Source organism: Salmo salar, chromosome 06, assembly GCF_965601325.2.
Source record: "Salmo salar chromosome 06, fSalSal1, whole genome shotgun sequence".
Classification (NCBI taxonomy): domain Eukaryota; kingdom Metazoa; phylum Chordata; class Actinopteri; order Salmoniformes; family Salmonidae; genus Salmo; species Salmo salar.
The window spans coordinates 5267501-5279509 of NC_138296.1; the positions used below are offsets into that span (position 1 = coordinate 5267501).

A 12009-nucleotide genomic window follows, 5' to 3' on the forward strand; every position below is an offset into this window, starting at 1 on the left:
AACTGTGACTGGTAGCCTACACTCCCCAGCTAGACTGATTAGGAACACCCAAGAGATCATCTTTAATTTCACAGGCAACCACTAGTGATGATGATGAGGGTTATTGTGAGGCCCACAGTCAACGTCCAGACAACGTTTGTGTGTTTTCTGGGTAGGTCACTCTATTGGCACTCTATTGGCATGTCCAGCAATTATGATTTTTGGACACAATAATCCCACTATAATTCCATCTAATTATAGTGGACAAAAGATTATGAACACCTGCTCTTTCTATGACATGAATGGTCCACCACCCGAAGGACATCCAGCCAACTTGACACAACTGTGGGAAGCATTGGAGTCAATATGGGCCAGCATCCCTGTGGAACACTTTCAACATCTTGAGTCCATGCCCCGGTGAATTGAGGCTGTTCTGATGGCAGAAGGGGGGGTGCAACTCAATATTAGGAAGGTGTTCTTAATGTTTTATACAGTCAGTGTTTACGTGACCTTTTGAATCACTGGCATGTCAGCATGACAAGGGGTTTTATATTGCCACCTAGTGGCTGGTATGAGGTCATAAATCCACCAGAGCCAGAAGCCCATGCCGGGTTTTCTGTCCAACAGCACGACTAACGACAGTCCCTGTCAAAAAACACATTCCACGTGATCGCCTTATCTCAGCTGTCATTCGTTGGCCGAAGCACACGCTCGAACATCGTCACAACCGCAGCCAATCACAGTAAACAAGGAAATGTTTCTTTCGCGCTCTGTCTGGAACATGAGCAATGCAGAATTCTGCCATCGATACATGTTTATGTCTTCCATTCAGTCATAGACTTCTAACTCATATTTCTCACCATGGACGGTGCTTTGACTACTGAGCATAAGGAGGACGGGTCTTTGCGGAGGAGAAAGACAGAAGAAGATGGAGAGGATCAGATCGGGAGCAAGTTGTCAAAAACGGAAAGCACCGGGTAACTTTTTTGACAGCTGCCACTTCGTAGGTTGTGTAGGCCTCCCTCTGGGCTGCTCTGGGCTGCTGATAAGAGAGTTAACAGAGCACACAACCCACATTTTACAGCAGCTAGAATGAACATAATGATTTAATCAATCACATGCAATGATAAATAAAATGGTTTAAAGGAATACACTACTGAATTTCAAATCCATGCTTGGCTTCACACATGGTCTCTGTGTCTGTATGGTACTGTACTGTACTCTATGGTACTGTACTGTACTCTATGGTACTGTACTGTATGGTACTGTACTGTACTCTATGGTACTGTATGGTACTGTACTGTACTCTATGGTACTGTACTGTATGGTACTGTACTGTACTCTATGGTACTGTACTGTATGGTACTGTACTGTACTCTATGGTACTGTATGGTACTGTACTGTACTCTATGGTACTGTACTGTATGGTACTGTACTATACTCTATGGTACTGTACTATGGTACTGTACTGTACTCTATGGTACTGTATGGTACTGTACTGTACTCTATGGTACTGTACTGTATGGTACTGTACTGTATGGTACTGTACTGTACTCTATGGTACTGTACTGTATGGTACTGTACTCTATGGTACTGTACTGTATGGTACTGTACTGTACTCTATGGTACTGTACTGTATGGTACTGTACTGTACTGTACTCTATGGTACTGTACTGTATGGTACTGTACTGTACTCTATGGTACTGTACTGTATGGTACTGTACTATACTCTATGGTACTGTACTATGGTACTGTACTATGGTACTGTACTGTACTCTATGGTACTGTACTGTACTCTATGGTACTGTACTGTATGGTACTGTACTGTACTCTATGGTACTGTACTGTATGGTACTGTACTGTACTCTATGGTACTGTACTGTATGGTACTGTACTATACTCTATGGTACTGTACTATGGTACTGTACTGTACTCTATGGTACTGTACTGTATGGTACTGTACTGTACTCTATGGTACTGTACTGTATGGTACTGTACTGTACTGTATGGTACTGTACTGTATGGTACTGTACTGTATGGTACTGTACTGTACTCTATGGTACTGTACTGTATGGTACTGTACTATACTCTATGGTACTGTACTATGGTACTGTACTGTACTATGGTACTGTACTGTACTCTATGGTACTGTACTGTATGGTACTGTACTGTACTCTATGGTACTGTACTGTATGGTACTGTACTGTACTGTATGGTACTGTACTGTATGGTACTGTACTGTATGGTACTGTACTCTATGGTACTGTACTGTATGGTACTGTACTGTACTCTATGGTACTGTACTGTATGGTACTGTACTGTATGGTACTGTACTGTACTCTATGGTACTGTACTCTATGGTACTGTACTGTACGCTATGGTACTGTACTCTATGGTACTGTGCTGTACTGTATGGTACTGTGCTGTACTCTATGGTACTGTACTGTATGGTACTGTACTGTACTCTATGGTACTGTACTGTATGGTACTGTACTCTATGGTACTGTACTATACTCTATGGTACTGTACGCTATGGTACTGTACTCTATGGTACTGTACTGTACATTCTAAATGTATTTGTCATGTATATTTCACCAGTTTGGAGTCTTGCTTGGATGAGCCAGTTGAGTTGAGAAGTGTTCATGAAGTCATCAGGTATGGAGCCTCATCTCTGCCAGGTTGGTACAGAGTATAGACTGTATAACAGTACAGAGTATAGACTGTATAACAGTACAGAGTATAGACTGTATAACAGTACAGAGTATAGACTGTATAACAGTACAGACTGTATAACAGTATAGAGTATAGACTGTATAACAGTACAGAGTATAGACTGTATAACAGTACAGAGTATAGACTGTATAACAGGACAGAGTATAGACTGTATAACAGTACAGAGTATAGACTGTATAACAGTACAGAGTATAGACTGTATAACAGTACAGAGTATAGACTGTATAACAGTACAGACTGTATAACAGTATAGAGTATAGACTGTATAACAGTACAGAGTATAGACTGTATAACAGTACAGAGTATAGACTGTATAACAGTATAGACTGTATAACAGTACAGAGTATAGACTGTATAACAGTACAGAGTATAGACTGTATAACAGTACAGAGTATAGACTGTATAACAGTATAGACTGTATAACAGTACAGAGTATAGACTGTATAACAGTACAGAGTATAGACTGTATAACAGTACAGAGTATAGACTGTATAACAGGACAGAGTATAGACTGTATAACAGTATAGACTGTATAACAGTACAGAGTATAGACTGTATAACAGGACAGAGTATAGACTGTATAACAGTATAGACTGTATAACAGTATAGACTGTATAACAGGACAGAGTATAGACTGTATAACAGTACAGAGTATAGACTGTATAACAGGACAGAGTATAGACTGTATAACAGTATAGACTGTAAAACAGTATAGAGTATAGACTGTATAACAGTATAGAATGTATAACAGGACAGAGTATAGACTGTATAACAGTACAGAGTATAGACTGTATAACAGTACAGAGTATAGACTGTATAACAGTACAGAGTATAGACTGTATAACAGTACAGAGTATAGACTGTATAACAGTACAGAGTATAGACTGTATAACAGTACAGAGTATAGACTGTATAACAGTATAGACTGTATAACAGTATAGAGTATAGACTGTGTAACAGTACAGAGTATAGACTGTATAACAGTACAGAGTATAGACTGTATAACAGGACAGAGTATAGACTGTATAACAGGACAGAGTATAGACTGTATAACAGTACAGAGTATAGACTGTATAACAGTATAGACTGTATAACAGTATAGAGTATAGACTGTATAACAGTACAGAGTATAGACTGTATAACAGTACAGAGTATAGACTGTATAACAGGACAGAGTATAGACTGTATAACAGTATCGAGTATAGACTGTATAACAGTACAGAGTATAGACTGTATAACAGTACAGAGTATAGACTGTATAACAGTACAGAGTATAGACTGTATAACAGTACAGAGTATAGACTGTATAACAGTATAGAGTATAGACTGTATAACAGTATAGACTGTATAACAGTACAGAGTATAGACTGTATAACAGTACAGAGTATAGACTGTATAACAGTATAGACTGTATAACAGTACAGAGTATAGACTGTATAACAGTACAGAGTATAGACTGTATAACAGGACAGAGTATAGACCGTATAACAGTATAGAGTATAGACTGTATAACAGGACAGAGTATAGACTGTATAACAGTATAGACTGTATAACAGTACAGAGTATAGACTGTATAACAGTACAGAGTATAGACTGTATAACAGTACAGACTGTATAACAGTATAGAGTATAGACTGTATAACAGTATAGACTGTATAACAGGACAGAGTATAGACTGTATAACAGTACAGAGTATAGACTGTATAACAGGACAGAGTATAGACTGTATAACAGTATAGAGTATAGACTGTATAACAGTATAGAGTATAGACTGTATAATAGACTGTATAACAGTATAGACTGTATAACAGGACAGAGTATAGACTGTATAACAGTATAGAGTATAGACTGTATAATAGACTGTATAACAGTATAGACTGTATAACAGGACAGAGTATAGACTGTATAACAGTATAGACTGTATAACAGGACAGAGTATAGACTGTATAACAGTATAGACTGTATAACAGTACAGAGTATAGACTGTATAACAGTACAGAGTATAGACTGTATAACAGGACAGAGTATAGACTGTATAACAGTATAGACTGTAAAACAGTATAGAGTATAGACTGTATAACAGTATAGACTGTATAACAGGACAGAGTATAGACTGTATAACAGTACAGAGTATAGACTGTATAACAGTATAGAGTATAGACTGTATAACAGTATAGAGTATAGACTGTATAATAGACTGTATAACAGTATAGACTGTATAACAGGACAGAGTATAGACTGTATAACATTATAGAGTATAGACTGTATAATAGACTGTATAACAGTATAGACTGTATAACAGGACAGAGTGTAGACTGTATAACAATATAGAGTATAGGCTGTATAATAGACTGTATAACAGTATAGAGTATAGACTGTATAACAGTATAGACTGTATAACAGTACAGAGTATAGACTGTATAACAGTACAGAGTATAGACTGTATAACAGTATAGACTGTATAACAGGACAGAGTATAGACTGTATAACAGGACAGAGTATAGACTGTATAACAGTACAGAGTATAGACTGTATAACAGTATAGACTGTATAACAGGACAGAGTATAGACTGTATAACAGTACAGAGTATAGACTGTATAACAGTACAGAGTATAGACTGTATAACAGGACAGAGTATAGACTGTATAACAATACAGAGTATAGACTGTATAACAGTATAGACTGTATAACAGGACAGAGTATAGACTGTATAACAGTACAGAGTATAGACTGTATAACAGTATAGAGTATAGACTGTATAACAGTATAGACTGTATAACAGGACAGAGTATAGACTGTAAAACAGTATAGAGTATAGACTGTATAACAGTATAGACTGTATAACAGTACAGAGTATAGACTGTATAACAGGACAGAGTATAGACTGTATAACAGTATAGACTGTATAACAGTATAGACTGTATAACAGGACAGAGTATAGACTGTATAACAGTACAGAGTACAGACTGTATAACAGTATAGACTGTATAACAGTATAGAGTATAGACTGTATAACAGTATAGACTGTATAACAGTATAGAGTATAGACTGTATAACAGTATAGACTGTATAACAGTACAGAGTATAGACTGTATAACAATATAGACTGTATAACAGTATAGACTGTATAACAGTACAGAGTATAGCCTGTATAACAGGACAGAGTATAGACTGTATAACAGTACAGAGTATAGACTGTATAACAGTATAGACTGTATAACAGTATAGACTGTATAACAGTACAGAGTATAGACTGTATAACAGTACAGAGTATAGACTGTATAACAGTATAGACTGTATAACAGTACAGAGTATAGACTGTATAACAGTATAGACTGTATAACAGTATAGACTGTATAACAGGACAGAGTATAGACTGTATAACAGTACAGAGTATAGACTGTATAACAGTATAGACTGTATAACAGTATAGACTGTATAACAGGACAGAGTATAGACTGTATAACAGTACAGAGTATAGACTGTATAACAGTATAGACTGTATAACAGTACAGAGTATAGACTGTATAACAGTACAGAGTATAGACTGTATAACAGGACAGAGTATAGACCGTATAACAGGACAGAGTATAGACTGTATAACAGTACAGAGTATAGACTGTATAACAGTATAGACTGTATAACAGTATAGACTGTATAACAGGACAGAGTATAGACTGTATAACAGTACAGAGTATAGACTGTATAACAGTATAGACTGTATAACAGTATAGACTGTATAACAGTACAGAGTATAGACTGTATAACAGTACAGAGTATAGACTGTATAACAGGACAGAGTATAGACTGTATAACAGACTGTATAACAGTACAGAGTACAGACTGTATAACAGACTGTATAACAGTACAGAGTATAGACTGTATAACAGTACAGAGTATAGACTGTATAACAGGACAGAGTATAGACTGTATAACAGTATAGACTGTATAACAGTACAGAGTATAGACTGTATAACAGTATAGACTGTATAACAGTACAGAGTATAGACTGTATAACAGGACAGAGTATAGACTGTATAACAGTATAGACTGTATAACAGTACAGAGTATAGACTGTATAACAGTACAGAGTATAGACTGTATAATAGACTGTATAACAGTACAGAGTATAGACTGTATAACAGGACAGAGTATAGACTGTATAATAGACTGTATAACAGGACAGAGTGTAGACTGTATAACAGGACAGAGTATAGACTGTATAACAGTACAGAGTATAGACTGTATAACAGTATAGACTGTATAACAGTACAGAGTATAGACTGTATAACAGTACAGAGTATAGACTGTATAACAGTACAGAGTATAGACTGTATAATAGACTGTATAACAGGACAGAGTATAGACTGTATAACAGGACAGAGTATAGACTGTATAACAGTACAGAGTATAGACTGTATAACAGTATAGACTGTATAACAGTACAGAGTATAGACTGTATAACAGTACAGAGTATAGACTGTATAACAGGACAGAGTATAGACTGTATAACAGACTGTATAACAGTACAGAGTATAGACTGTATAACAGGACAGAGTATAGACTGTATAACAGTACAGAGTATAGACTGTATAACAGGACAGAGTATAGACTGTATAACAGTACAGAGTATAGACTGTATAACAGAATAGACTGTATAACAGGACAGAGTATAGACTGTATAACAGTATAGACTGTATAACAGTACAGAGTATAGACTGTATAACAGTACAGAGTATAGACTGTATAACAGGACAGAGTATAGACTGTATAACAGTATAGACTGTATAACAGTATCGAGTATAGACTGTATAACAGTACAGAGTATAGACTGTATAATAGACTGTATAACAGTACAGAGTATAGACTGTATAATAGACTGTATAACAGTACAGAGTATGGACTGTATAATAGACTGTATAACAGGACAGAGTATAGACTGTATAACAGTATAGACTGTATAACAGTACAGAGTATAGACTGTATAACAGTACAGAGTATAGACTGTATAACAGTACAGAGTATAGACTGTATAACAGTACAGAGTATAGACTGTATAACAGTATAGACTGTATAACAGGACAGAGTATAGACTGTATAACAGGACAGAGTATAGACTGTATAACAGTATAGACTGTATAACAGTACAGAGTATAGACTGTATAACAGTACAGAGTATAGACTGTATAACAGTACAGAGTATAGACTGTATAACAGGACAGAGTATAGACTGTATAACAGTATAGACTGTATAACAGTACAGAGTATAGACTGTATAACAGTATAGACTGTATAACAGGACAGAGTATAGACTGTATAACAGGACAGAGTATAGACTGTATAACAGTATAGACTGTATAACAGTACAGAGTATAGACTGTATAACAGTATAGACTGTATAACAGGACAGAGTATAGACTGTATAACAGTACAGAGTATAGACTGTATAACAGTACAGAGTATAGACTGTATAACAGTATAGACTGTATAACAGTACAGAGTATAGACTGTATAACAGTATAGACTGTATAACAGGACAGAGTATAGACTGTATAACAGGACAGAGTATAGACTGTATAACAGTATAGACTGTATAACAGGACAGAGTATAGACTGTATAACAGTACAGAGTATAGACTGTATAACAGGACAGAGTATAGACTGTATAACAGGACAGAGTATAGACTGTATAACAGTATAGACTTTATAACAGGACAGAGTATAGACTGTATAATAGACTGTATAACAGGACAATGGAATGATGAAATAGCTGTAACACTCTGGTTATAGTGATTCTGGCCCTGTTCATTCAGCTCACCCACTTGTTTGGTCACCAGGCAGACCTGAAGACACATTAGTTAACCGTATTCAGTGAAAACTCAAATGTTACCTGAAGCACAAAGCACGGACCAATCTGTACCTTTCCCTTACAGCTAAGCATTATGACCCGGACACCACCGAGCCAATCAGCTCCGGCCTTCAGTCCCTGGAGGAGCTGTTGTCGTGGAAACGCAGCGAGGCCAACCCCTTCAACGTGGCGACGGTGCCCCTGGCCAATCGGGAGCCTTCTCTGGCCAGCACGCCGCACCGGACTCTGGTGAGTCACGACATGATGGGCGGATACCTGGATGACAGGTAGGTTGACCTCTCACCTCTGAACTCTCACCTGTGAACAATGAACTGCCACGTCTGTTATAGTCATAGCGTCAAAACAAGTAGACTTTGTTTGCACACTCGTGACTCTTCTACGATAGGCTATTACTAAATTCTGACATAACATCGTACTCATTGTGTTGGAAGTCACTTTGGATTAAAAGTGTCTTGTTAAGTGGTATGACTAAATTCCCTCTCACCTTTGACCCCTGACCTCTCCCCCCAGGTTTCTGCAGGGAGCAGAGTCAGAGGCTCCCTATGTGTTCTACCACTGGCAGTACATCGACGTGTTTAACTACTTCAGCCACAACATGGTGACCATCCCCCCTGCTGTCTGGACCAACGCTGCTCACAGACACGGAGTCATCGTCCTGGGTGACACTCAAAGGGGCCACGTCCCAATAATCTCTCTTTCCTCCTGAAGTGTGTACTTGTTCACTACTCCCCACAAATGGGAAAACATTGGATTGGTGTAGAGATGGAGTTTCTTATAACAGTCATTTCCTGTCAAATCCCTGAAGGAAAGTGAATAAGTACACACTTTGGGAGGAAGCAGAGATTATTGGGAGATTATTATTCAAGAATACCCTTGTTATTTTAGTTTATTTTACAGATACCCTTTTCACACTACCGAGCCCAACCAAGCTGTAGGGTCTAAGTGGACCTGGTAATGTGTAGTGATCCATGCTGTAGGGTCTAAGTGGGCCTGGTAATGTGTAGGGTCTAAGTGGGCCTGGTAATGTGTAGTGATCCATGCTGTAGGGTCTAAGTGGGCCTGGTAATGTGTAGGGTCTAAGTGGACCTGGTAATGTGTAGTGATCCATGCTGTAGGGTCTAAGTGGACCTGGTAATGTGTAGTGAACCATGCTGTAGGGTCTAAGTGGACCTGGTAATGTGTAGTGAACCATGCTGTAGGGTCTAAGTGGACCTGGTAATGTGTAGTGAACCATGCTGTAGGGTCTAAGTGGACCTGGTAATGTGTAGTGAACCATGCTGTAGGGTCTAAGTGGACCTGGTAATGTGTAGTGAACCATGCTGTAGGGTCTAAGTGGACCTGGTAATGTGTAGTGATCCATGCTGTAGGGTCTAAGTGGACCTGGTAATGTGTAGTGAACCATGCTGTAGGGTCTAAGTGGACCTGGTAATGTGTAGTGAACCAAGCTGTAGGGTCTAAGTGGACCTGGTAATGTGTAGTGAACCATGCTGTAGGGTCTAAGTGGGCCTGGTAATGTGTAGGGTCTAAGTGGGCCTGGTAATGTGTAGTGATCCATGCTGTAGGGTCTAAGTGGGCCTGGTAATGTGTAGGGTCTAAGTGGGCCTGGTAATGTGTAGTGATCCATGCTGTAGGGTCTAAGTGGGCCTGGTAATGTGTAGGGTCTAAGTGGACCTGGTAATGTGTAGTGATCCATGCTGTAGGGTCTAAGTGGACCTGGTAATGTGTAGTGAACCATGCTGTAGGGTCTAAGTGGACCTGGTAATGTGTAGTGAACCATGCTGTAGGGTCTAAGTGGACCTGGTAATGTGTAGTGAACCATGCTGTAGGGTCTAAGTGGACCTGGTAATGTGTAGTGAACCATGCTGTAGGGTCTAAGTGGACCTGGTAATGTGTAGTGAACCATGCTGTAGGGTCTAAGTGGACCTGGTAATGTGTAGTGATCCATGCTGTAGGGTCTAAGTGGACCTGGTAATGTGTAGTGAACCATGCTGTAGGGTCTAAGTGGACCTGGTAATGTGTAGTGAACCAAGCTGTAGGGTCTAAGTGGACCTGGTAATGTGTAGTGAACCATGCTGTAGGGTCTAAGTGGACCTGGTAATGTGTAGTGAACCATGCTGTAGGGTCTAAGTGGACCTGGTAATGTGTAGTGATCCATGCTGTAGGGTCTAAGTGGACCTGGTAATGTGTAGGGTCTAAGTGGACCTGGTAATGTGTAGTGAACCATGCTGTAGGGTCTAAGTGGACCTGGTAATGTGTAGTGAACCATGCTGTAGGGTCTAAGTGGACCTGGTAATGTGTAGTGATCCATGCTGTAGGGTCTAAGTGGGCCTGGTAATGTGTAGTGAACCATGCTGTAGGGTCTAAGTGGACCTGGTAATGTGTAGTGAACCATGCTGTAGGGTCTAAGTGGACCTGGTAATGTGTAGTGAACCAAGCTGTAGGGTCTAAGTGGGCCTGGTAATGTGTAGGGTCTAAGTGGGCCTGGTAATGTGTAGTGATCCAAGCTGTAGGGTCTAAGTGGACCTGGTAATGTGTAGTGATCCATGCTGTAGGGTCTAAGTGGACCTGGTAATGTGTAGTGAACCATGCTGTAGGGTCTAAGTGGACCTGGTAATGTGTAGTGATCCATGCTGTAGGGTCTAAGTGGACCTGGTAATGTGTAGTGAACCATGCTGTAGGGTTTAAGTGGACCTGGTAATGTGTAGTGAACCATGCTGTAGGGTCTAAGTGGACCTGGTAATGTGTAGTGAACCATGCTGTAGGGTCTAAGTGGGCCTGGTAATGTGTAGTGATCCATGCTGTAGGGTCTAAGTGGACCTGGTAATGTGTAGTGAACCATGCTGTAGGGTTTAAGTGGACCTGGTAATGTGTAGTGATCCATGCTGTAGGGTCTAAGTGGACCTGGTAATGTGTAGTGAACCATGCTGTAGGGTCTAAGTGGGCCTGGTAATGTGTAGTGATCCATGCTGTAGGGTCTAAGTGGACCTGGTAATGTGTAGTGAACCGAGCTGTAGGGTCTAAGTGGACCTGGTAATGTGTAGGGTCTAAGTGGACCTGGTAATGTGTAGTGAACCATGCTGTAGGGTCTAAGTGGACCTGGTAATGTGTAGTGAACCATGCTGTAGGGTCTAAGTGGACCTGGTAATGTGTAGTGATCCATGCTGTAGGGTCTAAGTGGGCCTGGTAATGTGTAGTGATCCATGCTGTAGGGTCTAAGTGGACCTGGTAATGTGTAGTGATCCATGCTGTAGGGTCTAAGTGGACCTGGTAATGTGTAGTGATCCATGCTGTAGGGTCTAAGTGGACCTGGTAATGTGTAGTGAACCATGCTGTAGGGTCTAAGTGGACCTGGTAATGTGTAGTGAACCATGCTGTAGGGTCTAAGTGGACCTGGTAATGTGTAGTGATCCATGCTGTAGGGTCTAAG

At 39.6% G+C, this 12009-nt stretch overlaps 1 protein-coding gene across 3 annotated transcripts in view; it reads left to right on the plus strand.

The window, feature by feature from the left end:
• Nucleotides 1-692: 692 nt before the first annotated feature.
• LOC106594960 (cytosolic endo-beta-N-acetylglucosaminidase) overlaps nt 693-12009 on the plus strand; it is a 30023-nt gene continuing 18706 nt past the window's right edge. For 2 of the 3 annotated variants that reach the window (XM_045719613.2, XM_045719615.2), the window contains exons 1-4: nt 693-956; nt 2578-2657; nt 8647-8848; nt 9093-9241. In XM_045719613.2, coding sequence (XP_045575569.1) covers nt 841-956; nt 2578-2657; nt 8647-8848; nt 9093-9241 — 547 coding nt within the window. In that variant the 5' untranslated portion in view covers nt 693-840. The remainder of the gene's footprint in view (nt 957-2577; nt 2658-8646; nt 8849-9092; nt 9242-12009) is intronic. The other variant, XM_045719614.2, reaches the window with a different exon arrangement.